The following is a 26,790-nucleotide window of genomic DNA, read 5'->3' on the forward strand; positions in this document are numbered from 1 at the left end:
GGGGGCCTTTTGGGATAAGGTGGGACTCCGTAGAGGTGCGTGGGGGTCCCCCTGTGATGGCAAGGTGGCACAGAGGGCTTCCTGTGGAGCTTTGTAGGGTGGAAGGGCAGAGGTGAGGGAGGTCCCTGCATGGCTGGGAGCACAGTGGGGTGCTGTGGGGTCCCTGCCAGGCCAAGGACCCCTCACCTTGCACAGGGAGGTTGGGGTTTGCCCACCCCTGAGGCTCTCTGACCCACACCCCACTCCCTGTGCCTCAGGAGAGCCCTGCACCTGAGAAGACCCTGCACCACTGCTACGTCAACAACGTCTCCAACCTGGACGTGCGGCAGCTCTCGGTCATGCCCCAGGAGCCCTCGCCACCCCTGTCCCCCTCTGTCCCCTCCCCATCCAGCCCTGCTGAGGCTGCCAGGGTCCCTGACCCCGAGGCAGCCCACGAGGCAGCCCCAGCCCCCGAAGCAGCCCCGGTTCCCCCCTCACCCCCACCACCAGCCCCTTCACCAGCCCCCCAGGAGGAAGGAGCCACAGGCCCCCACTCTCCACCCCGCTTCAAGCCGCGGTCGCGGCCGCCGGAGGACGGGGATGAAGCGCGACCCCGGCTGAAGAAGTGGAAAGGGGTGAGGTGGAAACGGCTGCGCTTCCTCGTCACCATCCAGAAAGGGGGGGTCAAGAGGGACGGGGACAAGGAGATCGCCGAGTTCATCGACAAGCTGGGCACCACCCTGCGCCCCGAAAAGGTGCCCCGGGACCTCCGCAAATGCTGCTTCTGCCACGAGGAAGGTGACGGGGCGACGGATGGGCCGGCCCGCCTGCTCAACCTCGACCTAGACCTTTGGGTCCACCTGAACTGTGCCCTGTGGTCCACGGAGGTCTACGAGACTCAAGGTGGGGCCTTGATCAACGTGGAGGTGGCCCTCCACCGCGGGCTGCTCACCAAGTGCTCCCTGTGCCAGAAAACCGGCGCCACCAACAGCTGCAACCGCATCCGCTGCCCCAGCGTCTACCACTTCGCCTGCGCCATCCGGGCCAAGTGCATGTTCTTCAAGGACAAGACCATGCTGTGCCCCTTGCACAAGCTGAAGGGCCCCTGCGAGCAGGAGCTGAGCAGCTTCACCGTCTTCCGCCGGGTTTACATCGAGCGGGACGAGGTGAAGCAGATCGCCAGCATCATCCAGCGCGGCGAGCGGCTCCACATGTTCCGCGTGGGCGGGCTGGTCTTCCACGCCATCGGGCAGCTCCTGCCACACCAGATGGCTGATTTCCACAGCGTCACAGCCCTCTACCCTGTGGGTTACGAGGCCACAAGGATCTACTGGAGCCTGCGGACCAACAACCGCCGCTGCTGCTACCGCTGCACCATCTGCGAGAACAACGGCCGCCCCGAGTTTGTCGTGCAGGTCATCGAGCAGGGCCTGGAGGACTTGGTCTTCTCAGACTCCTCGCCACAAGGTAAAGCCCCCAGGGGGGGACCTGTGGGTGCAGGTCACAGGAGGGGATCCTCTCCCTCTGCTCTGGCCTGCTCAGGCCCCACTGGAGTGTTGTGTCCAGTGCTGGGCTCCCTGGGATCAAAGGGACAGGGATCTCCTGGAGAGAGGCCAGAGGAGGGACAGGGAGATGGTTAAAGAACCTGGAGCATCTCCCCTGTGAGGAAAGGCTGAGTGAGCTGGGGCTGTTCAGCCTGGGGAGGAGAAGCCTGAGAGGGGATCTAATCAATGGGGATCAATAGCTGAAGGGTAGGACACAGGGGACATGGGCAGCCTCTTCTCAGTGTCTGTGGGGCGATGGGCTCAAGTTGGAGCACAGGGAGTTCCCCCACCAACATGGGCAAGAACTTTTCCCCAGTGAGGGTGAGGGAGCCCTGGGACAGGCTGCCCAGGGGGTGTGGAGTCTCCATCTCTGGAGAGATTCCAGCCTCATCTGGAATCTCACCTGTCCTGGGGAGCTGCTTTGGCAGGGGGGTTGGACCTCATGATCTCTTGAGGTCCCTTCCAACCCCTGTGATTCTGTGATTCCTCCCTCCCCTGTCCTGCTGATGGCTGAGATGCACCAGAACAGGGAGGATGGGGCAACGGGAGGTCCCAGGGTGGCTTGATCTGGGAGGGTAGGTCCCCACTGGGGGGTTGGCTTGGCATCTTGCAGCAGGTCCCTGGCTCCAACTCCCCCTTCTCTTGGCAGCTGTCTGGAACCGCATCATCGAGCCGGTGGCGATGATGAGGAAGGAGGCAGACATGCTGCGGCTCTTCCCCGAGTACCTGAAGGGTGAGGAGCTCTTCGGCCTCACGGTGCACGCGGTGCTGCGCATCGCCGAGTCGGTAGGTCCTGGGGGGGCTGTGGGGGTGGTTGGGGGTGAAGGGGGGGTGGGAGTTCCCAAATGCTGTGGCTGTGCTGGCAGGGCTGGAGCAACCACAGTGCTGCCCCTCCTACCCGGGACCCCCTTCCCCTCCTACCCGGGACCCCCTTCCCCTCCTACCCGGGACCCCCTTCCCCTCCACCCGGGACCCCTTCTTCCCCACCCATGACCCTTCCCCTCCACCCGGGACCCCTTCTTCCCCACCCATGACCCTTCCCCTCCACCCGGGACCCCTTCTTCCCCACCCATGACCCTTTCCCTCGACCTGGGACCCCTTCCCTTCCACCTGTGACCTTTCCCCTTGACCTGGGACCCCTTCTTCTCCACCCGTGACCCTTCCCCTTGACCTGGGACCCCTTCTTCTCCACCTGTGACCCTTCCCCTTGACCTGGGACCCCTTCTTCTCCACCTGTGACCCCTTCCTCTTCCTCCTTGTCAGCTGCCTGGTGTTGAGAGCTGCCAGAACTACCTGTTCCGTTACGGGCGCCATCCTCTGATGGAGCTCCCACTGATGATCAACCCCACCGGCTGCGCCCGCTCTGAGCCCAAAATCCTCACCCACTACAAGCGGTACGTAGGGCTGGGATCCCCCAGGGTGAGTTGGGATCCCTGCTCATCCCTTGGCTCTGACCCTCCCCCCTCTCTAATCTTGTCCTCACCCCTGGCAGACCCCACACCCTGAACAGCACGAGCATGTCCAAGGCTTACCAGAGCACGTTCACGGGGGAGACCAACACACCCTACAGCAAACAGTTCGTGCACTCCAAGTCCTCCCAGTACCGGCGCCTCAAGACAGAGTGGAAGAACAATGTCTACCTGGCACGGTCCCGTATCCAGGGCCTGGGGCTTTATGCAGCCAAGGACATAGAGAAACACACCATGGTCATCGAGTACATCGGCACCATCATCCGCAACGAGGTCGCCAACCGGCGGGAGAAGATCTACGAGGAGCAGGTGAGGCCTTGGTGGGCTCTAGAGGGGTACAGTGGGGTTGGGTATGGCCCCTGACCCCCTCTCTTGGGCCCCTAACCCCCTCTTTTTCCTCCCTCCCCAGAACCGTGGTATCTACATGTTCCGCATCAACAACGAGCACGTCATTGACGCCACGCTAACGGGGGGCCCAGCTAGGTGAGTGCAGCAAGTTGCTCTGGAGTGGGGGGACCACCCAACCCATCCTTCCCCTTGGGTTGGCATTGATCATCACCTCCACCACCCCCCCAATATCATTGTCCTGCCCCCTGGGTTGGCATTGACCACTCCACGCCCCCATATCCCTGTCCTTCCCCCTGGGTTGGCATTGACCACCACCCTCACCACCCCCCCTTATTCCTGTCCTTCCCCCTGGGTTGGCGTTTACCACCATGCCCCCATATCCCTGTCCTTCCCCTTAGGTTGGCATTGACCACCACCCCCCCAATATCCCTGTCCTTTCCCTTAGGTTGGCATTGACCACCACCCCCCCCCATATCCCTGTCCTTCCCCTTGGGTTGGCGTTGACCACCACCCCCCCATATCCCTGCCCTTCCCCCTGGGTTGGCATTGCCCACCAGCCCCCCAATATCCCTGTCCTTCCCCCTGGGTTGGCATTGCCCACCAGCCCCCCAATATCCCTGTCCTTCCCCTTAGGTTGGCATTGCCCACCACCCCCTCTTATCCCTGTCCTTCCCCCTGGGTTGGCATTGACCACCACCCCCCCATATCCCTGTCCTTCCCCCTGGGTTGGCGTTGACCACCACCCCCCCATATCCCTGTCCTTCCCCCTGGGTTGGCGTTGACCACCACCCCCACTACCCTCCTTACCCATGTTCTTCCCTCTGGGTTGGCATTGATCATCACCCCCCCTTACCTATGTCCTTTCCCTGGGTTGGCATTGACCACCACCACCACCACCCCCCAATATCCCTGTCCTTCCCCCGGGGTTGGCACTGACCACCCCCCAATCCCTGTCCCCCTGTCCTCCCCAGGTACATCAACCACTCATGTGCCCCAAACTGTGTGGCCGAAGTCGTGACCTTTGACAAGGAGGACAAGATCATCATCATCTCCAGCCGCCGCATCCCCAAGGGGGAGGAGGTCAGGCAGGGCCAGGGGGGTTGGGTCGGGGGGGGTCATGGGGGCACCAGGCTCTGAGGGTGACTCTCTCCCTTCTTCCCCCCCCTCTCCAGCTCACCTACGACTACCAGTTTGACTTCGAGGACGATCAGCACAAGATCCCCTGCCACTGTGGAGCCTGGAACTGCCGCAAGTGGATGAACTAAGGCTGGGAAAAGGGGCCCCACCCCCCGACCTCGGAGACCTCAGCAGCGGCCCCCCCACCCCCCCTCCACCCCCCACCCCTCCAAACCTCGGAGACCTCACCGAGCCCTACAGGGGGGGGCTGTGGGAGGTGCCAGGCAGGCAGCAGCCAGGCTATGGAGGAGGTGGTGGCATCCCAGGGGGAAAGGAAGGAGAGCGGCTGCTGCTGCTGCTGCTGCTGCTGTGGAGCCGCCGGCCCAGCCCCCCCGAGCGGGACGGACAGACAGACAGACAGACAGACAGAAGGACGAACGAACTGGCAACTCAGGGTTTTCTTTGCTTCGTCCTGCGAGGAAACATAAAAGGGGGGAGGTAGAAAGAGAGGAGGAGGCGGGGGAGGAGGTGTGACACCCCCCCTCCTACAACCCCCCCCACCTCCCATACCCCCCCCCCACCACCACCTCCCTTTTAATTAAAGAAGGGGGAGGAGAAGGAGGGGTGGGGAGAGAGGTTCTGGGGAGGGGGGGGGTGTGTGTGTAAAGAACAGAGCTGTCCCAGCAAAATCCAGTGTGAGTTGGGAACTGGTTTGGATCCTGGATCTATTCATTAATAATTATTTTTTTTTCTTTTTTTTTTTCTTTTTTCTTTTTTTTTTTAGAAGAAACTAATAATATTTGCTCGCTAATTACCAAGGTAATTACCAATTACAAGACTCCTCTTGAGCTCGACAATCCGGGCTCTGCCCCGTCGGCACCACGGCGGCCAGAGCTCGCTCGGTTCCTTTTTTGGATCTCTCTCTCTCTCTCTATTTCTTCTTTTACTTTTTCTGGTTGTTTTTTGTGTGTGTGTGGATGAGACACCCCACCCCCAAATCCCCCCCCCAAACCCCTGTGGGGAGGCACCTGTGGTGAGGGGCTCCCCCCCTACAACCCCCCCTTTCCCTTTCCCTGACAGACACAAGGAGCTTCTGCACCCAAACCTACCTCATTTTAAGTGTTAGATGGGTTTTTTGTTTTGTTTTGTTCTTGGGTTGGTGTTGTTTTTAAATGTGAGCTCCCCCCACCCACTATTTTCCCCCCTCCCCATCACTTCTCGGGGGGGGGGGGGGGGGGGGGCTCTTTCCCTCTCCTCCTATTCTGGATGAGGCTCTTCAGCCTGTCCCTAGTGGGGGAAAAGGGGGGGGGCAGTGGGACACCCTTGCCCTCCCTCCCCAGGAGGTCCTAGCTGTGCCCTATGCTGAGGTGGGAGGGGGTAATGGAAGGGGGGGTGCCAGCCCCTCTCCCTCCTAGGGAGGGGGGGGGGTGAGGCCCTGTTGCCCTATCCCCCCCCTACTCAACTCCCAGCACCCAGGGCTGGGGCTGAACCCGGCTGCTGTGGGCACAGAGGTTGGGGGGGGGGGGGGGGGAAGGTTATTTATCTATTTATACCTTATATTGTATATACTAGATGGGGGGGGGAATGGGGGGGCTCTTTGTGCTCTGCTGGGCTGAGATTTGGGGTGCAAGGGCATGGCCGGGGGGGGGGGGGGTGTGTGCAGCGTTTTTAACCCCCAAGCTGGGGGGAAAGGGGGGTCTGGAGCCTCCTGCCAGGTTGGGGGGGGGCTCAGAGAGAGAAGTGGTCACTGGGCATTACATCCCAGCCCCCCCTTACCCCCCCCCACCCCACCCCCCCCGCGCTGGCCGCGGTGCCTCCCCCACCCCTCACCCCCTCCAGGGCCGCTCCACCCACCCCCACCCCCCCCCACACTGGGGCGGCCCCTACCAAGCTGCTTGGGGGATAGGGGGGGGTGTGAGTGAGCTGGGGGGGGGGGGTGTCTCCTAACGCACAATCGCACAGCGTGGGGGGGGCCGCACCCCCTCTCCCCACCCCCCGGGGGGCGGGGGGGTGTGGGGTGGTGTCTGCACCCCTCGGGCCTGTTGGTGGGGTGTGTGTGGTGTGTGTGTGTTTGTGAAGGGGATGGGTACCCCTCCACCCCCCTCAAAATCCACCCCACCCCCCCCCCCCGCCGCCCCGCCCCGGGAGGCTCTTTAAAGCTGCTTCCGCTGCAAAAAAAAAGGTTTAAAAGAGACAAAAAAAGATGTTTTAAAGCAAAAAAACACCCAGAAAACGGGATAAAACTTTTTAAAGAAGGGGAGGGGGGGGGGAGGGGCAAAGGGGGTGTTTTAACAGCGGCCCCGGGCGGGGCTGGGGCTGGGGCTGGGGCCGAGCAGCGCCGGGCCGGGCCCAGGGCCCGTTTTAACCCTTCCGCAACCACTGGATGTTCTTTTCAATAAAGCGCGTGAGAAGCCGGGCCGCTGCCTCCAACTGATGGGGAGAGGAGGGGGGGGAAGCGCTGCGCGGGGCACTGGGAGGGTGGGTGACACCCTCCCCCCTCCCCTAAAAGAACCCCCCTCCAATGTATCAGCTGCTCCCGGCGCCCCCAGGAGTGTGTCCTGCCTCTGTGTTGGGGGGGGTGTCCTGGGGGTTGGGGGGTGGGACGGCTTCCCCCCCCCCCCCGCGACTGGGAGTGGTTTGGTCCGTGTGGTGTGTGTGGTGGTTCCCCCCCCCCCCCCGACCTGGAGTGAGGGGAAAGGTCACCCAGCGGTCATGGGCGCGCGCTTCCGGTCACGTGGGAGGTACTGGCGGAAGTGCGAGTTGGGAGCCGGGCGGAAGTGGGGCGGCGGCGGCGGCGGGACGGAGCGGGGGCCATGGAGGTGGGTGTGGGGAGGGGAGGGGAGGGGGGGGGTGACAGCGCAGCCTGAGGGCAACGGGGCTGGGGGGGCGTGGGAAGGAGGGACGAGGGAAGGGGGAGGGGTGCGGGACGGGGCGATACAGGACCGGGCGGGACGCGGGAGCCGGAGGGATACGGGACGGGGGGGACGCGGGGCCGGGGGAGACGCGGGACACGGGGGGAGAGGGGACCGGAGGGACGCGGGACGGGGGGATACAGGACCAGGGGACACGCGAGACCGAGGGACGCGGGACCGGGTGACGCGGGACCGGGGGGGAAGGCAGGACCTGGAGGGATACGGGACGGGAGGGGCGCGGGACGGGGTGGACGCGGGACGGGGTGGACACGGGACGGGGGGACGCGAGACAGGGGGACACGCGAGACCGTGGGACGCGGGATCGGGAGGGACGCGGGACCCGGAGGGATACGGGACGGGAGGGGCGCGGGACGGGGGGGACACGGGACGGGGGGACACGCGAGACCGGGGGACGCGCGAGACCGGGGGACGTGGGACCGGGGGGGATACGGGACGGGAGGGACGCGGGCCGGGGGGGCACGGAACCGGGGGACGCGGGACAGGGGGGACACGGGACACGGGGGATACGGGACCGGGGGACACGCGAGACCGGGGGACACGGGACCAGGGAGGGTGCGGTACCGGGGGACGCGGCACCGGAGGGATACGGGACCGGAGGGATACGGGGCCGGGGGGACACGGGACCGGGGGGATACGGGGCCGGGGGGCCGCGGGACGTTGGGGACACAGGACGGGGGGAGCGCGGGGCCTGGGGGGGGGGAAACGGGACGGGGGGGGGGGATACGGAACCGGGGGACGTGGGACCGGTTCCGACCCGACCCGACCAGCCCGTGTCTGCCCGCAGGATCCCGGCCCCGGCCCCGGCCCGGCCGCAGAGAGCCCGGCAGAGCTGAGCCCCGCGGGGCCGGAAGGTGAGTGTCACGGGCTGGGGGTTCCCAGTGGCCTCAGGGGTCCCTGAGGGGGTTCCCAGGGTGTGGGCAGCCCCACGGGTGGGTGTCCCAGGGCTTGGGGTGTCACCCTGACGCCTCCTGTCCCCAGGGGAGCCTCACCGAGGCGCCTACACCAGCTTCATGAAGTCCCACCGCTGCTACGACCTGATCCCCACCAGCTCCAAACTGGTCGTGTTTGACACTTCCCTGCAGGTAGGTCAGGCCTGGGGGGGCTGGATCAGGCCTGGGGGGGCTGTGTAAAAGCCTTGGGTGTTGGAGGAGAGGGGTGTGGGCTGCTGGGGGGATGCCCCTGCTCCCCTTTTGGGTGCTGGGTCCCTCCCATGGCGTGGCATTGCAGGTGAAGAAGGCTTTCTTTGCGCTGGTCACCAACGGTGTCCGGGCCGCCCCGCTGTGGGACAGCAAGAAGCAAAGCTTTGTGGGTGAGTGAGAGGGGTCAGGGGGGTCCCAGTGGGTGGGGGGGGGCTGGTGGGACCCTGCTCACCCTGTCTGTATCCCCCCCCCCACAGGCATGCTGACCATCACTGACTTCATTAACATCCTGCACCGCTACTACAAGTCGCCCATGGTAAGGCTGGGGTGGGGGTGGGGGGTTTGAGGGGGGGGGGTCTGAGACACCAGCCCCCCACCCTGTGTGCCCTGTCCCCCACGGGGACACAGGACTGTGGCTGATCCCAGTTTCTCTCCCTGTGCCCAGGTGCAGATCTACGAGCTGGAGGAGCACAAGATAGAGACATGGAGAGGTGAGAAGAATGGCTGCCTGCTGCCTCCTGCCCACCCAGCCCTGCCTGGGGTGGCCAGACCCCACCCCCTCCCCCCCCAAATCTGCACCCTCCCCACCCACGGTGCTGCCGGTCCCCTCAGCTTCTCCTCTCCCCGCAGAGGTCTACCTACAAGACTCCTTCAAGCCACTGGTCTGCATCTCCCCCAATGCCAGGTACCCCCACGCTGTGAGGAGTAGGGGGCACAGCTGGGTATGAGGCCAGGATCTGGGTAACACCCCCCCCCTGCTCCCCCCTTTTCTGCCCCACAGCCTCTTTGACGCCGTCTCCTCCCTGATCCGGCACAAGATCCACCGCTTGCCTGTCATCGACCCTGACTCAGGGAACACCCTCTACATCCTCACCCACAAACGCATCCTCAAGTTCCTCAAACTCTTTGTAAGTCCTGGCCCTGCCCCGGGGGGCCACCCCAAAACCAGCTGGACCCAGACTGTGCCAGGTACCACCAGCTCCGGGGCGCTGGGGTGGGCGCAGCATCAGCACCTTGTAGGTGCTTGGTGGGAGGGTCCCCCCAGGGTGCTGCATGGTCTATCTCTGCCACACACCCCCCCCCCTTTATCCTGGGAGACCCCAAACCCTGCTCTGCACCCCAGTGCTCTCTGCTTTCACTCCTAGGACCCCAGCCTAGGCCCCCCACAAGTCAGGGGCAGCCAGAGCTGGCAGCATCGTGAGGCCTGGGGCGTAGCAGGCCAAGCCAGTGTCAGCACTGTCCCCCTCCCCGTCCCCTGCAGATAGCAGAGGTCCCAAAACCCGAATTCATGGCCAAGACCCTGGAAGAGCTGCAGATTGGCACCTACAGCAACATCGCCGTGGTGCGGACCAGCACCCCCATCTACGTGGCGCTGGGCATCTTTGTGCAGCACCGGGTGTCTGCCCTGCCCGTGGTGGATGATTCAGGTAAGGATGGGGTCTGCTGTGGGGTACAGCACCTTCTGCAAACCACCCACTCAGAGTTCCATCCCCTGGAACTTGACCCTACAGACAGCTGGGTGCTTCTCACCGCCCTTCCTCTCCCTTCCTAGGGCGGGTGGTGGATATCTACTCCAAATTCGATGTTATTGTGAGTACTGGGTGGGTGGGTGGGGTGTTGCTGAAGGGCTGGGGAAGGGGAAAAAAAACCCACAGGACCAGGCTGTGTCCCCCTAAGCCTTTTCCCTGCCCCAGAACCTGGCTGCTGAGAAGACCTACAACAACCTGGACGTGACGGTGACGCGGGCGCTGCAGCACCGCTCGCACTACTTCGAGGGCGTCCTCAAGTGCTACAAGCAGGAGACCCTGGAAGCCATCATCAACCGCCTGGTAGAGGCTGAGGTAACGTGTCATCCCCCCCCCAGGCCCAGGGTGAGGGGCAAAGTTGGGGGGGCAGCCTCCCCATAGCACCCTTAGCCTGTAACACGCCCACCCCGCCCCCCAGGTTCACCGGCTGGTGGTGGTGGATGAGGGCGACGTGGTCAAGGGGATCGTCTCTCTCTCAGACATCCTGCAAGCCCTGGTGCTCCCTCAGGGGCCCTGAGGTGGGGTGGGGAGGGTGGGGTGTTAAGCCCCCTCCACGTGCCCACCCCCCACACCCCTCATCTCCTGCCACACCGGTTTCCCCACCCTGGACTGGTGGGGATGCCCAGGGTGGGGACCCCACTCACCAGCAACAAGCCAGCAATAGCCTCCTGCTGTGGGGCAGCTCCCCCCTCAAAGGGGGTTGGGGGGGGATGCCTGTGGTACCCCACACACCTCACCCTGTACCCCGAGGCCACGTTTGCCAGGCTGGGAGGGGGTGCTGGGGGCAGCCCCCAACTCCACCCAGGGGTGGGGTTCCCTCTGCAGCCCCTTGTCCCCCACACCCACCATGCGGGCTCACTTTTCATCACCCTCACTTGGCTTCCTCTGGCCTGGGGGTGCCACCCTGTGCCCCCCACACCAGCTCTGCTCTGCCCCCCACCCCCCGGGTCTGCACCCAGCCACTGCTGGAGAGAAACCACGAATAAACAGACCTGGCACAAACCTGGCTGGTGTTTCGGGGGGTGGGGGGGGCTTAGAGAGAGAGTTTGATGTCACCCCCCCCCACCCCGTGGGACAGGGGGGAATCTGCTGAGCTCACCCAGCCCCTAAATCCCTGTTTGTTCTGCCTGTGGCTCTTCTAAAAGTCAGGGATTGGGGATGGGAGGAGGATGGGGACCGGGTGGGGGACAGGAGCTTTGGGGAGGGGGAGGGGGCAACGCTTTGGGGTCTGGGGTCCCTGTGGGGTGCTGGGGGGGGGGGGTCACTGCCAGCCTGGAGGGCTGGGTTTGCTGGCAGTGCCGCTCAGGGGAGGTGCAAGGCCTGGCCCTGCTGAGCGTGGCACATTCCTGGCCCGGGGTGGGGTAGGGGGGGAGGCTCAGACGTGACCCCTGTCACCACCAGTTCACACCAGCGCTGGGGTCCGGCACCGGCCGCCGCGTCGCGGCGCGAGGTGAGAGCCAGGCTGGGGTACCCATGGGGCTGGGGGGGGCCCGGAGGGGGGGTGGGTCTGGTGCCATACTGGGGGCTGGTGCCCGTGCCGGTGCCGTTGCCATGCTGCCGCCGGAGGGTTGCTAAGCTCCGCTCGCGGAGCCCGCGTGGGCTGCAGCGCTCGGTGCCAAACCCGGCGTCGCCGCGCGTTGTCGCAGGGGGGGGAAGGGATCCTGGGGTGGGGGGCACCCCCTGGGACGGCTGGCGAGGTCCCTGCGCTGTGCCAGGCTCCCAACTGCCGGGCCTGCCTGGGAATTCGGGGGGGTGGGGTAGGGTGGGGGTGTGTGTGGGGGGGGGATATAGAGTGACACCCGTGGCTGCTGGCCTGGCGCTGCCACCGGGCAGGCCGCGGGGGTCCCCGGGGGTGCACGTGCGGCGGTGGCTGCGGGTGTGTGGGGGGAGACGCCGCGCGGCTCCGGCGAGGCTCTGGCGAGCGTGCGGCTGCGGGGCCCCCCCGGCCCCCCTACGGCAGGGACACCCACCCCCCCACCTCGGTGCCACCGGGGCCATGCTGGGTGGCCCGGAGAGGGGAGCGGGGCGGCTGCAGATCTGCGAACGGACCAAGCTGCTGCTGGTGGAGATCGACACGGTGGCGTGTTGCAGCCCAGCGCCCGGCATGGCTGCGGGGTGCCGGCCTGAGCCCCCCTGGACCTACCGCCGCATCGCTGGGGAGTACGCGTGAGTGGGGACGGGTAGGTGGGGGGGGACCCTGTCCTGTACCCTGAGCCCCACCCGGGTGGCACACACACACACATCACACACCCCCCCCCCTCTCCCCTCTCCCTGGCCCTCGCACCCCTCATGCCCTCCTCTCTGTCTTGCAGGTACCTGGAGAAGCGCTTCGTGGCAGAGCTGGCCCCCCCCTGGCCCCCGACACCCCCAGCTCTCCCCCAACGCCTGCAGGACTTTGCCACCCCAACCCCCCCAGGGCACGAGGGCCGGCCCTGGGCACCCACAGCCCACCACCCCCCCAGGCAGCCCCAGGGGCCGGGGGTCAGCGGAGCTTGGGGTCGGCCACCACCCCCCTGTGCGCCCCGTCCCCTGCAGCAGGGGGGCAGGCCGGGCCCCCCCAGCTACGAGGCCCATATGCAGCGGGTACAGGCGGCTCACGGCCGCCGTGGGGGGCCGCCCCCCTACATCTCGCCCCCCGCCTACAACGGCCCCCACCGCACCCTGCAGCTCCGGCCCCCGCGGGCGCTGCGCAGCCCCCCGCCAGCACCCCGGGGCCGCAGAGCTCTGCCGAGGGGCTGGAGCCACACGCTGCCCCGGGCAGCCACCGAGATGGGGCACCGGCGGCCCCACATGCCGCAGCCATCCCCGGGGGGGGCCGGTACCCCCCGGTACAGCCAGACGCTGCCCCGACCGGCAACCAGCCGGGAGCGGGTCCCGGGGCAGGGGAGGGGGCGGCGGGGTACGGGGGGCCACGTGCTCATCGACGCCACCCGCGTGGTGGTCCGGGCCCAGTACGTCCCCCCCCCCCAGCGGCAGCAGGTTCGCTACACCGGGGGGACCCCGGAACCCACCCCGCCCCCGGGCAGCCCCCCGGCGGCCCCCGAGGCTGCCGCTCCCCCGGCAGCCCCTTCACCGCCTCGGGAGCCCCCCGGCAGCCCCCCGAGTCCCTGGCGGAGCCCGGGAGGCTGCGGGGGTCCCCGGGGCCGGCCCCCTCCCCGCCGGCCGGTGCTGTACGCCCAGGCGCTGCGTGAAGCCGTGTCCCGCATCCGGCGGCACACGGCGCCCGACTCCGACTCGGAGGCCGAGGGGGGGTCGGGGGGGTCCCGCTGGCGGCACCGCCACGACCCCTGTGCCTACAGCAGCAGCAGCAGCAGCCTGGAGAGCACCGGAGCCCCCCCGGGGGCTGCCAGCCCCCCCCGAGCCTGAGGGGCGGTGCCGGTGGGGGGGGTGCGGTGCCCGAGGGGCGGAGCTTGGCGGGGTGTGGCCGGCGGCGGGGGGGGGGCTGCGGTTCCCACGGGGGGACCCCAATAAAGCTGCAGCGTCCCGGCGGGCAGCCTCTGCTGAGTGTGTTCTGAGGGGTCCCAGCCCCCCCGGCGTAGACCCCACACACACACCCCCACACCCCCCCCGTACACCCCCTCCTCGGGCCCCCCAGCTCTGCGCCCACCCCCAGCACGGACAGACACCCCCAAACACCCCCCACCCCCCCCGGATGGACATCCCTCCCCCTGCGCTCCCGGTGGCCCCGGGAGTCCCAAGGAGAGCGAGTGGGGATGCACCCCCCCCACCTCGAACCTCTCTCCCCCCGCCCCTCGACCCCCCCCCGCCTTCCCCGGGTGCCCTGTAATGAGTAGGTGAGCGCAGCAGGTCTGGCCCCCGGCCACCAGCCCCACGTCATGGCCGGGGGGGGACCCCGGGTGAGTCACCGTTGGGGTGGTGGGGGGGAGAGATGCTCCCTCTCCCCCCCCCGCCCCGTCGATGGCCACCACCTCTTAGTCATGCTGCGGGGGGGGGGTTGGGGGGGGGGGTGCGGGGGGGGTGGAGGATCCCCGTGGCCAGAGGAAACCGCACAAATAACGTGTCCAATTTGCACGTTATTTAAAACCGGCTCCTCCCCCGCCCCCCCTGAGCGACCCTGTCATTATCCCGGTGACACCGGCTGGGAGGTCACAGCGTGGGGCAGCTGGCGCAGCAGGGGACCGGCCCAGGCGCTCGGGGCCCCCCCCGTGCCCCGTGGGGAGGGGAGGGGGGGGGGGCTGCTCTGTGAGCATCAACCCACACGCCCCCCCCCCCCCACACACACACACACACACACTCCTTGAGCCCTCAGCACAGACCCAGGGTCCCCACAGCCCAGCGCAGGGTGGCCACAGCCCTGCCCAGGCTGCTCCAGTGCTCGGTGATGGTCATCACCAGCTGGCACAGCACGGTGTGGTGTGGCACAGCTCGGCGCAGGGTGGCACTGACTGGCACAGATCAGCATGGCCTGGCACTGGTTGGCATAGCTTGGTGCAGGGTGGCACCAGTTGGCACAGCTCAGCATGGCCTGGCACTGGTTGGCACAGCTCAGTGCACAGTGGCACTGGTTGGCACAGCTCGGTGCATGGTGGTACCAATTGGCACAGCTCAGCATGGCCTGGCACTGGTTGGCACAGCTTGGTGCAGGGTGGCACTGGTTGGCACAGCCTGGCAGCACACTGTGGCACCAATTGGCACAGCTCAGCATGGCCTGGCACAGCTTGGCACACTGTGGCACCAGTAGGCACAGCTCGGTATGAGCCGGAAGAGTTTGGCATTCCTTGGAGCAGGATGGCAGCCTGGCACAGCTCGGCACAGTTTGGCACAGCTTGGCACAGCTTGGCATGGCCTGGCATGGCCTGGCACTGTTTGGCACAGCCTGGCACAGCTCAGCAAATCTCAGCACAACCCGGCACAGCCTGGCACAGCCTGGCATGGACTGGCATAGTGTGGCACAGCCTGGCACAGCCTGGCACAGCTTGGCACAACCTGGCATGGCCTGGCACAGTGTGGCACAGCCTGGCACAGCTCAGCACAGCCTGGCACAGCATGGAACAGCTCGGCACGGCCTGGCACAGTTTGGCACAGCTCAGCACAGCCTGGCACAGCTCGGCATAGCCTGGCACAGCCTGGCACAGCCTGGCACGGTGTGGCACAGCCTGGCACAGCCTGGCACAGCTCGGCATAGCCTGGCACAGCCTGGCACAGCCTGGCACGGTGTGGCACAGCCTGGCACAGCCTGGCACAGCTCAGCACAGCTTGGCACAGCCTGGCACAGCCCACTGTGTCCTCAGCACAGCCGGTGGCAGCTCGCTGTGGCACCGTGTGGTTCACCGTGGCCCGACACCGCCCGGCACGGCCGGGCACGCTGCCCGCTGTGGCCTGGGGTGTCCCAGACGCGGGGGAGGGCGGCCCGGCCCTTCCCGTGGGCTCAGCTGCTGCCCAAACCCTCCCGCCCCCCGCCGAGAAAATCACCTTCTAATTCGGGCCGCGACGGCGCCGGCACCACCCCCCGGACCCCCCCAAATTCACCGTCCCGGGGTCCCCGCGGGCAGTTTTGGGGGGGGCCCGGGAGTGCCCACGCGTGGGCCCGGGGTGTCCCGCCCGGTCCCGGGGTCCCGGAGCCCGTCGCGGTGCCGCCCGCGGCCGCCAGATGTCGCCGCGCAGCCGGTGACCGACGGCACCGACGGCAGCGGGGAGGGGGGCACCGGGAGTCCTGCCCCGGGGGTCCCTGCCCGTGCCTCGCCCCGCTCCTCCGGCTCCCGGACAGCACCGCGGGGACCCGTGTCCTGGCGCTGTCACCGGTGCCAGCCACGTCCCCAGGCGTGTGCCAGCGCCACCAACCGCGTGTGCCGGGTCCCCACGGAGCCGCATCCCTCCTGGGGACAGGATGGGGACGGTGCTGCCCGTGGGCTGGTGCCACCAGCCAGCTCTGTCCCTCTGTCCTGCACCCCTGGGCACTGCCCTGTCCTTCTGTCCTGCACCCCTGGGAATGACACCCCTGGGAATGACACCCCTGGGAACGACAGACATCCCTCTGTCCTGCATTCTGTGTGGTGGCTGGTGACAGCCACACCATGCCTCTCCCCAGCGTGCCACTCGAGTCCCCTCTGCCCCGTGGCCACCCATCCCCATCCTCATCCCCTCCCCATCCCCATCCCCATCCCATCCCCATTCCATCCCCATTGCAACCCCACCCCATCCCCATCCACATCCTCATCCTCATCCCCATTCCCATTCCCATTCCCATCCCATCCTCATCCCCATCCCCATCCCATCCCAACCCCACCCCACCTCATCCCATCCCCATCCCCATCCCCATCCCCATCCCCATCCCCATCCCATTCCCATCCCTATTGCAACCCCACCCCATCCCCATCCTCATCCTCATCCCCATCCCCATCCCCATCCCCACCTCACCCCATCCCATCTCCATCTCCGTCTCCGTCTCCATCCCCATCCCCATCCCCATCCCCATCCCCATCCCCATCCCCATCCCCATCCCATCTCCATCCCCATCCCATCCCCATCCCATCCCCATCCCCATCCCCATCCCATCTCCATCCCCATCCCATCCCCATCCCCATCCCCATCCCATCCCCATCCCAATGACCACCGGGCTCTCCCAACCCACCCGAAGGAGCCGGTGGGAAGTGAGGGCGGGGTGGGGGGGACACAAGGAGCGGGAGTTGAGGGAGGGGGGGTGTGTGTGTGTTACCGGTGAATGCAGCATTGTTGCGCTGGGGTTGGAGTCACAGATAATTACCTCAATTAGTTACAATGGCAGAGTAATAAATACAGGCTTAGCGGCTCCTACCCCACTGCGGCTTCTCAGATTAATCCAGCCCGGGCGAGCGGAGCTGAAAGGAGTGATGGACAATTCATTAAACTCCCCGAATGCCACACAAGGCACCCGTGAAGGACGGCGTTAGCCCCCGGCGGCTCCGGCTTTGTCCCTAATTGTTCGTCTCGGGCATTGGTCACCTATCTGGGTGTGGGTGACGGCGACGGTCCCCCCGGGGCTGGCATGCCCCGGGGATTAGAGGCCAGCCCCTGCCACGGTTGCTGGGCGCTCTGGCCCTGCGCTGGAGGAATGCGACGCTTTGGGGAGGGGGCTGCTGGACAAGACGGGTGCTGATGGGCTGAGGGCCCACGGGGAGGGGAGGTGGGATGGGATGGGACCGTGTCCCTGACAGCGGTTAACGGGGCGCAGGATGGGGGACGGGATGGGGATGGTGCTGCCCCTGGGCTGGTGCTGCCACCCAGACTGTGCGGCTGGGTACGGCTCTGTCTGTCTGTCCTGCAGGGCTGGGCACTGCCCTGTCCTTCTGTCCTGAATGACACCCTGGGAATGGTGTCCCTCTGTCCTGCACCCCTGGGCACTGTCCTGAATGACACCCCTGGGAATGACACCCCTGGGAATGATGTCCCTCTGTCCTGCACCCCTGGGCACTGCCCCATCCTTCTGTCCTGAATGATACCCCTGGGAATGACACCCCTAGGAATGACACCCCTGGGAATGATGTCCCTCTGTCCTGCACCCCTGGGCACTGTCCTGAATGACACCCCTGGGAATGACACCCCTGGGAATGACACCCCTGGGAATGATGTCCCTCCGTCCTGCACCCCTGGGCACTGTCCTGAATGACACCCTTGGGAATGACACCCCTGGGAATGACTCCCCTGGGAATGATGTCCCTCTGTCCTGCTCCGCTGGGCACTGCCCCATCCTTCTGTCCTGCACCCCTGGGAATGATGTCCCTCTGTCCTGCATCCCTGGGAATGACACCCCTGGGAATTATGTCCCTCTGTCCTGCACCCCTAGGAATGACACCCCTGGGAATGACGTCCCTCTATCCTGCACCCCTGGGCACTGCCCCATCCTTCTGTCCTGCACCTCTAGGAATGACATCCCTCTGTCCTGCATTTCATCCTGCCCCATCTCTCCACCCTACACATCTGGGCAGCCCCCCCACACACACATCCCCTCACCCCAACCCCTCCGAGGCATGGGGAGGGAGGGAGAGAGGGGGGATCCCAGCCCCATCTCGCAGCCACCATCCAGCTGTTCCCCAGCTTCCCAGCTGTGACAGGCTGGCACGGGGGCGGGACCGCCTTGTCCCTGTCCCTATCCCTGTCCCTTCCCCGGCCCCGAGGCTGCGACAGCAGCTATTTCCAGTGCCTCCCGTATTTGTACAAGCCGGGGTGTGTGTGTGTGTGTGTGGGGTGGGGGGGGAAGGTCTGGACCCTGCAGCCGGGCGCCTGCCCCGCACCCGGAGCGCCCCTGCCCGCCGTGGGGGTCGTGGCTTCCCGAGGTGTCCGGCGGTCACCGGAGCTCAGGAAAAGCTGAGTAACAGCGAGGTGACTTAGAAGAATGTCATTATCTATATTCCTGACTCGCTACCGCAGGAAAACAGGCTATTTCCATGCCCTCTGCCTGTGCAGAATTTAGCAGGCAGATAACTCCCGGCAGGCAGGAGATGCTGGGGTGGGGGGGTGGGGGGGGGTGGGGGGTTATTTTGGGATGTATTCCTTTCCAGTCACTTTTTTTTTCCCCCCTCACGTTATTTTTTTTACTGTGTTTTTACCTTGGCACGGACAGCGGGGGCCCTCGGGGTTTTTTTTTTACCCCCCCCCTCTGGGTCTAGACATCAACTTTTCCACTATCGGTTCCGGATGGGGTGGGGGGTGGGGGGTATATTTTGGGCAGCAGCAGCGTCATCCCACTGTCTTTGATGCTGTTGGATCTTCAGGCGCCCCAAGAGGTTCCCAGCTCCCAGGCAGCACAGGTTGAGGGGGGGTATCCCCGCTATGGGTGGGCACTGATGGGACTGGGGGGTCCCTGGGCATCACCCCCCCCCCCCTCCCGAGGCTGAATGTCACCGTGCGGTTCACCCTGTGGCAGCCGTGGGGATGGAGGATGCTCCAGGGTGTGGAGTTACAGTGCAGGGCGGGGAGGTCCCCAGGCTCCTTCCCCCGCTCCGGGGGATGCCTGTCCCGTCCCAGGAGGATGCCCACGCTGATGGGATGCCTGGCCCGAGGGGATGCCTGGTCCTGGAGGGATGCCCTTCCCAGGGATGCCCATCCTGGGGCTAAGCACACCCCTGCGGGATGCTCATCCCAAGGGAAAAGCCGTGCCAGGGGGACACCCACCCCGTCCCGGAGGCATGCCCCCCCCCTTCCCCATCTCGGGATGCCCATCCCAGGGGATACCCCCCACCCCCACCCCCCTTTTCAGGGCACTCCCTGCACCCCACCTTTGCTGTAGCTTTTCCCTGGCTGCAGCCAGACCCCACGCACGGGTGTGGGGGCCAGTGGCTGATCCCAGCTCCCCACACACACACCCCCACCTCGGCCCCAGTAACCTCAGTGCCCTCCCCAGCTCCCCCCCCCCCCCCTCCCCCAGAGCCGAGGGGAGCCGTCAGCCCCGGCCGGGGCTGGTGATGGACGATGCTCATTCCCTGTCTGTCGTCTTGTACCTCCCGTGGCCGCTCCCAACTCCCGGCCCCAGCGGCACCAGTCCCACCGCCCCAGCAAATTCCAGTGCCGGGGATGTCGCAGCCCAGGTGCCATGGTGATGGGCGCCCCCAGCCATGGGGATGGATGCCCCCGGGGCCGGGAGAGGCGGCAGGGATGGCTGAGCTGGAGACGGGCACAGCGGGGAGAAAGAAGGGGGTCTGTGGGGAGGGAGTGACAGAGGGGAGGAGGAGAAGGATGCACGGACTGGAGGGACTGACGGACACAGAACGGGGAGGTGAGTGGACAGAGAGGTGGACAGACAGAGCAGGAGGAGGGCAGGGAGGACCAGCTGCCCCATGGTTTGGGGGATATTGCTCTGTTCTCCCCCCTCCCCACCCCTCAGCCTCCCCCCCCCCGCCCCGAAAGGAATGGGGGGCAGGACTGATAAAAATATATCCTTTATTCTTCTCTAAAGTCTATCGGTGAAACCTGTAACGAAGCATCAGCAGCATTATTATTATTAATTATTATTCTCTTTAATTATAAAAACCTGGGCCTGGGGCCAGCAAAGCAGTGGGGGGGTGGGATTGGGGTTGGGGGGCATCAAACAGTCCATAATAAATATTTTATTTACAGTGAGATGGGAACCCCACAGAGCTGGAGCATCCCTGGGGTGGCTGGAGGGTGGGGTGCGTGGCACAGAGCACCCCCCCCCCCCCCCCAGGTGGGATGGGATGGGATAGGGGTGCCCCACACCCACCCATGGGCGCCTTCAATCCAACCAGCATCCCATCATTGGGGGTGGCGCAGAACCCCCCTCTGGGGCTGGGGCAGGGTGGTCCCTGGGGAGGATGGGGTGGGTGAGTGGGTGGATGTTTGGGGGTGGGGTGGGGGTGGGTGTGTGTGGGGTGGGGGTGGGGGGGGTTGTCACAGGCACTCGTGCAGCACCTGGGTGTTGGTGCAGTTCAGGCAGCTGACGTGGCAGCACCAGTGGAAGGTGCAGTTGCAGCGCTCGGTGACGCGCTGGGTGCGCGTGCGGTACCCCCGCCCGCAGCACAGCAACTCGCACCCATCCAGCCCCGGGGAGGAGCTGTTGCAGGAGCGCCCGGCCGTCCCCGCCGTCCCCGTCTTCCCGCTGTAGGTGCAGAAATTGGGCGACTTCTCGAAGTAAACGAGGTCGTGGGGAGAAGGGGGTTTGTGGGCCGGGTTCTCGGGCTCCAGGTGGTGCAGCTCTACCCGGGAGGCCCGGTTGCTGCCCTTGTTGCCGTAGATGACGCGGGAGGCGCCGTCGAAACGGTCCTTGAGGACGTCGCCCACGGCGCGGAAGGTGGGAAGCCGCATCCAGCACGTGCGGACGGTGCAGGAACCCGACATCCCGTGGCACTTGCACTCCTGGCGCATCTCTGAGAAGACTGTCTGCGAGTTGAAAGGGGAGGTGGAGGGTCGTGAGCAGCCAAGGAACCTCACCCTGAAGACCGCCAACCCGCATCCCGCTTCCCTCACCGCATCACGTTATGCTCAGCCCACCCAAAGCTGGGGTGAGGAGAGAGTAGGACACCTCTCCGATGGAGCCCAACCCATCCACAGGGATAGGTTGGGGGGTCTTGCTGGCCATGCCTATCCCCACCACCCCTGGAACCCACTTCAGCCCACCCAGGCACTGCCCGCAGCCCCCTCACCATGCGCCCGGCCTCGTTGTTGTGCAGGTTCATGAGGAAGCGCAGGTCCCGGCCCTTCTCACTGGAGTCCACAAACTCCCTCCCGAAGAGGCGCCCGAAGTCAATGTTGTCACTGCAGCCCCCCCAGTGCCAGTCGGGCCCCCCGGGGCCACGGCGCCGGTAGTCACAGGTGCAGGACTCGATGGAACCCTCTGAGCACGACCGGGCCACCGAGTGCGTCACACCGGCGCTGGTGATGGCGAAGATGAACGCCGTCTCCCGACACCCTGCGGAGGGGAGCGGGGGGGGCCTCAGGGTGCTGCCAGAACAGGGAGGGGGCACCCACCAGCACCCCCAACCCGCAGCTGTCACAGGGAATGGCATGGGGAACGGTGAAGCACCCCACACACCCCACACCCACACCCACCCCATGGGGAACTGGGGGTGCTTTGCCAAGCATCCCGCTTAGGAGCATCGCGGTGGGGAGGGGAGGGGGGGTGGATTTAAGGAGGTGGGGGGGGGGTGTTGTCCGGGGAGCCTCACCCCTGTTGACGATTTTGCCGAAGATGTTGGGGCCCTGGGAGGTGGGGCAGTTCCAGCGGCGGTTGCGGAACTGCCACTTGCACTCCTTGATGGCGGTCTGGAGGCCGGAGCTGACGCTGTGCAGGATGCCGGGGTTCTGGCGGATCAGCTTGCGCTGCTTGCGGCTCAGCAGCTGCAGGCTGGGGTCCAGCACCAGCTGCACGTTCTTGGAGTCTGTCAGCAGGTTGGTGGATGAGGCCACGTTGATGATGCCCCTACAGCACAGGCAAGGTGGGGTGGGGGGTGGGGGGTGGAGGGGGGGTGTTGGTCAATAGGGAGGGATCCCCAGCATCCTGTTCCCCACTTTAACACACACCCCACAATACCCCACCCTGACCCCTGGCTCCTCTCTGCTACAGGAGCATCCTCCTCCCCGGACATCCCCATGTGTGTTTAGTTGGGGGGTGGGGGGTGTGTGTGTCCCCCAATTACACCTGCACCGCCCCATCCCCAGGCACGGGGCAGCCACCTCCGAGTGGTACCAACCCCGCTCCCCCTCCCCGCTCCCCGGTGCCGGTACCGGCGGACTCACCACCACCGGCCGCTGTTGTTCACCGCCAGCGTGTTGGAGAGGGAGGAGAGGGCCAGAGCCCAGAGCGCCCGGAGCGCCAGCCCCAGCGCAGCGGCTCGCATGGCTCCGGCACCGGGAAGCCCCGGCAGAGTGCGCGGGCGAGCGGCCGCCGGGGTATTTATGGTGCCACGGAGCCCCCGGCCCGGCCGCTACATCCACGCGTGTTTCCGGACGCGCGGGGCGCGGGCAGGGCGGGCGGCTCCGAGGAGGGCGGCCGCGGGGACACGCGGGGAACGCCGAGCGAACGATCCGGCCCCTGTCCCGGCCCCGGGATGCGGCCGGTGCCCGCTGCCCCGGACGCGCGTCGGGAGCGCGGTGCCCGCCGCTCCCTGCCCGGTTCCCGGGGCGCGGCGTCGGGCGCTCCGTGCGCGGTGCCCGGTGCCCGATGCCGGTGCTCGGCTCTCCGTGAGGGGTACCCGGTGCTCCGTGCCCTGTGCCGGTGCTCGGGGGTCGCTGCACGGCTGCCGGCGGCTCCCCAGGGAGGCGGCGCGGCTGGACTCGGCTCGGCGCGGCGGGTGCGCAGCGCTCAGCACCCGGGAGCATCTTCCAGCCCCTTCCCTCTTATAGGGGCGGCGCGGAGGGTCCCCATGGGCCGGTCCCGCCGAGCGGGGCCTCCCCGCGTCCTCGCCCTAACAATGGGGAGCGGCGGAGCCGCGGCACCTCTTATGGGGCGGCCGGAGCGGCGGCGCCGGGCCTGTCCGTCACGGCCCGGATTAGCCCGGCGGGTGGCTGCGCCCCGGCCCCGTGCCCAGAGAGCGGCCGGGGCGGGGGTGGAGGGGGGCCGGCTGCCGCCCCACGCTTCCCCCGCCCGGCCCCGCGCACACGCTCTACCGGCACCGGCACCGGCACCGGCACCGGCAGGGGGGATCCCGGCACGGACCGGTCCCTGAGTAAGGAGGAGCCCGGGATAGCCCGGGACGGCCCGGGACAGCTCCGGGTGCGCGGAGGCAGCGGGGGCCGGGGACAGCCCCGGATCTCCCGGGACATCCCGGGGCGCACGGGGGAGTGGAGTGACGGGTCCTCCGGGGACAGCCCTGCGGACACGGTGGGATGGAGTCCCGGGACACCCCGGGGCGCACAGGGGACCGCGCTCCCTGGATGGCCCTTGGGACGCTGTCCTGGGACCCTCGGGGTTTGGCGGGGAGGGGGGGGGGAGGCAAATGTGCGGGGACCGTCGGGGCCGCGCCGGTCCCCGGTGCCGGTGCGGGGCTGTCGGGCCCCGCTGCCGTTCCTGCCGACCCCCGTACCAGTCCGTGCCCGGCGCGACGGGGCGGCCGCGTCCTCTCGCCGCTCGGGGCCGGGCTGTCCCGGGGGGTGGGGATGCGGACGGGGCCCGACCACCGGCCCCGCACCCCTGGGCCACGCGTGAACGTGATCACGGGCGCCCGCGGTCTGCACAACCGGCCCGGACCGGCGCTGAGCGTTGGAAGGATGGATGGACGGAAGGAGGGGAGAGGGATGGAGGGGAGAGGGATGGAAGGGAGAGGGATAGAAGGGAGAGGGATGGAGGGGAGAGGGATAGGAGGGAGAGGGATGGAAGGGAGAGGGATGGAGGGGAGAGGCATGGAGGGCTGAGGGATGGAGGGGAGAGGGATGGAGGGGAGAAGGATGGAAGGGAGAGGGATAGAAGGGAGAGGGATGGAAGGGAGAGGGATAGGAGGGAGAGGGATGGAAGGGAGAGGGATGGAGGGAAGAGGGACGGAGGGGAGAGGGATGGAGGGGAGAGGGATGGAAGGGAGAGGGATAGAAGGGAGAGGGATGGAGGGGAGAGGGATGGGAGAGGGATGGAGGGGAGAGGCATGGAGGGCTGAGGGATGGAGGGGAGAGGGATGGAGGGAAGAGGGATGGAGGGAAGAGGGATGGAAGGGAGAAGGATGGAGAGGAGAGGGATGGAAGGGAGAGGGATGGAAGGGAGAGGGATGGAGGGGAGAGGGATAGAAGGGAGAGGGATGTAGGGGAGAGGGATGGAGAGAAGAGGGATGGAAGGGAGAGGGATGGAAGGGAGAGGGATGGAGGGAAGACTCGAGGTGATGGATGGAATGGCTAGGGAGGGAGGTGGGGGTGCCCGGGCCGGGGTGGGGGCAGGCAGGGTGCCTTGGAATGCCCATGAACCGGGCACGGTGACGCAGGGCCGGTCCTGGCACGTGCCTCCGTGAGGACGAGGGTCTGTCCCTACTGCTCCCCGACCGCGGGGGGGCGTAGTGAGCGTGACACCCCCCCACCCCCACCCCTCGGGGGTTGTGGGGGGGGAGTTGAGTTGTGTCAGGGGGGGTAATCCCCCCGCGGCCGTTTCCCCGGACCAGTCATGCGGGGCCGGATTAGCTCCGCTCGCCCGGCACGGCCCCGGGCCGCCGCTCACGCTTTCAATTCAAGGACAAAGCCCAGGCCGGCGGCTGGGGGGGGGGGGGGCGGGGGGGGGGGCGACGACTCACACCGGACCACCAGCCCCCCCTCACCCCCCATCATGCCTCCCCTCAACCTCAGCCCGGGAGGGGCCCAGGGCCGCCCTGGGGGCAGCTCCACGACGGCTGCTACTGCCCACCCCCCCCACCCCCCCACCCCCTCCATCCCCCCTCCCGCCCGCCCCTGGTTCCCGGCCGGGCCAGGCGGTGTCCGCGCCCTCGGGCCGCCGCCCCGTCGGGGCTCCCGGGGCTGAGGTCAGCGGCCGCGGGGAGGCCCCGGGGTGCGGCCGGGAGGGCCCTGCCCGGCGCCGTGCCACCAGCGGCGGGGCCCGGACACGACACTGTGTGTCCCTCCCTCCCCCCCCGCTCCAGCCCGGGGGTCCCCGCACCCCCTGCCCGCTCTCCTATCCCGTTCCCCACTTTCTGTCCCCATCCCCCCCCCCCCCGACCCCTTCCCCCCATCCTCTCTGTTGCCCCCCGACGGCAGCCCCGGGAGCGCGGTGCTGGGGATCCCCCCGGCCACGGGGTGTCCGCGGGACCCCCGTCAAGGGGCAGTACCCTGGTACTGCCGGTGCCCCCGGGGCAGCCGCCCTTACCTGCCCGGGGAGGGGCGGGGGATGGGGGGGGGGTGTCACACGTCCCGTCCCTCTACACCGAGCCGGGGTGGACGGACGGACGGATGGACGCAGGGACAGACTGACAGCAGGACAGCCGGCCGGGTCGAGGGATGCGGGGGGAGCCGGGGATGTCCCACACCCGCTGCCGACCCCGGCCCGCCCCGTGAGCACCGGGACGGGCTCGGTACTGGGTCGGGCAGGGAGACCCCCCCCCCCCCCAGCCTGGGGCAGGGCGAGAAGCCCTGTGCGGGAGGGGCGTCCCCGGGACCCCCGTGCAGTTATTAGGGTCCCCCGCCCCCCCCCATGCAGTTCTTGGGGTCCCCATCCCCCCCCATGCAGTTCTTAGGGTCCCCATCCCCCCCATGCAGCACAAGGGGTCCCCATCCCTCCCATGCAGTTCTAGGGGTCCCCACCCCCCCATGCAGCACAAGGGGTCCCCATCACCCCCATGCAGTTCTTGGGGTCCCCACCCCCCCATGCAGTTCTTGGGGTCCCCATCCCCCCCATGCAGCACAAGGGGTCCCCATCACCCTCCATGCAGTTCTTGGGGTCCCCACCCCCCCATGCAGTTCTTGGGGTCCCCGCCCCCCCCTGCAGTTCTTGGGGTCCCCATCCCCCCCCATGCAGCACAAGGGGTTCCCATCACCCCCCATGCAGTTCTTGGGTCCCCACCCCCCCATGCAGCACAAGGGGTCCCCACCCCCCCCCATGCAGTTCTTGGGGTCCCCATCCCCCCCATGCAGTTCTTGGGGTCCCCATCACCCCCCATGCAGTTCTTGGGGTCCCCATCCCCCCCATGCGGTTCTTGGGGTCCTCACCCCCCCACGCATTTCTTGGGGTCCCCATCCCCCCCATGCAGCACAAGGGGTCCCCATCACCCCCCATGCAGTTCTTGGGGTCCCCATCCCCCCCATGCAGTTCTTGGGATCCCCACCCCCCGCATGCAGCACAAGGGGTCCCCATCCCCCCCCATGCAGTTCTTGGGATCCCCACCCCCCCCATGCAGTTCTTGGGGTCCCCACCCCCCCATACAGCTCAAGGGGTCCCCATCCCCCCCATGCAGTTCTTGGGCTCCCCATCCCCCCATGCAGTTCTTGGGGTCCCCGCCCCCCCCATGCAGTTCTTGGGGTCCCCATCCCCCCCCATGCAGCACAAGGGGTCCCCATCCCCCCCCCATGCAGTTCTTGGGGTCCCCATCCCCCCCCATGCAGCACAAGGGGTCCCCATCACCCCTCATGCAGTTCTTGGGATCCCCATCACCCCCCATGCATTTCTTGGGGTCCCCATCCCCCCCATGCGGTTCTTGGGGTCCCCACCCCCCATGCAGTTCTTGGGGTCCCCATCCCCCCCCATGCAGTTCTTGGGGTCCCCACCCCCCATGCATTTCTTGGGGTCCCCATCCCCCCCATGCGGTTCTTGGGGTCCCCACCCCCCATGCAGTTCTTGGGGTCCCCATCCCCCCACATGCAGTTCTTGGGGTCCCCTTCCC

The 26,790-nt window shown here is 67.1% G+C and overlaps 3 protein-coding genes across 3 annotated transcripts in view; 2 read left to right on the plus strand and 1 right to left on the minus strand.

The window, feature by feature from the left end:
• Window positions 1–5,555, plus strand: part of KMT2D (lysine methyltransferase 2D) — a 30,134-nt gene extending 24,579 nt beyond the window's left edge. Inside the window, exons 41-47 of the mRNA XM_084277142.1 lie at window positions 258–1,446; window positions 2,173–2,309; window positions 2,787–2,917; window positions 3,016–3,301; window positions 3,402–3,475; window positions 4,312–4,420; window positions 4,513–5,555. Coding sequence (XP_084133268.1) covers window positions 258–1,446; window positions 2,173–2,309; window positions 2,787–2,917; window positions 3,016–3,301; window positions 3,402–3,475; window positions 4,312–4,420; window positions 4,513–4,605 — 2,019 coding nt within the window. The 3' untranslated portion in view covers window positions 4,606–5,555. The remainder of the gene's footprint in view (window positions 1–257; window positions 1,447–2,172; window positions 2,310–2,786; window positions 2,918–3,015; window positions 3,302–3,401; window positions 3,476–4,311; window positions 4,421–4,512) is intronic.
• Window positions 5,556–7,216: 1,661 nt separating this feature from the next.
• PRKAG1 (protein kinase AMP-activated non-catalytic subunit gamma 1) lies at window positions 7,217–11,043 on the plus strand. The gene is made up of 12 exons (XM_084277127.1): window positions 7,217–7,275; window positions 8,174–8,240; window positions 8,368–8,471; window positions 8,617–8,698; window positions 8,786–8,844; window positions 8,974–9,019; window positions 9,159–9,213; window positions 9,310–9,436; window positions 9,790–9,955; window positions 10,081–10,118; window positions 10,223–10,369; window positions 10,473–11,043. The coding sequence occupies exons 1-12, from the start codon at window positions 7,270–7,272 to the stop codon at window positions 10,569–10,571; spliced, it is 996 nt and encodes a 331-aa protein (XP_084133253.1). The 5' UTR covers window positions 7,217–7,269; the 3' UTR covers window positions 10,572–11,043.
• Window positions 11,044–20,398: 9,355 nt separating this feature from the next.
• WNT1 (Wnt family member 1) lies at window positions 20,399–22,344 on the minus strand (the record flags this gene model as incomplete). Its single annotated transcript, XM_084277158.1, has 4 exons — window positions 20,399–20,887; window positions 21,151–21,416; window positions 21,673–21,926; window positions 22,244–22,344. 4 exons carry the CDS (start codon window positions 22,342–22,344, stop codon window positions 20,399–20,401), a joined length of 1,110 nt encoding a protein of 369 aa, XP_084133284.1.
• Window positions 22,345–26,790: the final 4,446 nt, after the last annotated feature.

The sequence above is a fragment of the Gallinula chloropus genome (genome assembly GCF_964237585.1).
Source record: "Gallinula chloropus genome assembly, chromosome: 31".
NCBI lineage: Eukaryota > Metazoa > Chordata > Aves > Gruiformes > Rallidae > Gallinula > Gallinula chloropus.

Coding starts and splice junctions, on each gene's coding strand:
- PRKAG1 (XM_084277127.1), top strand. Junction 8,699..8,785: donor CAAGAAGCAAAGCTTTGTGG/GTGAGTGAGAGG, acceptor CCCCCCCCACAG/GCATGCTGACCATCACTGAC. Junction 9,214..9,309: donor TGCATCTCCCCCAATGCCAG/GTACCCCCACGC, acceptor TCTGCCCCACAG/CCTCTTTGACGCCGTCTCCT.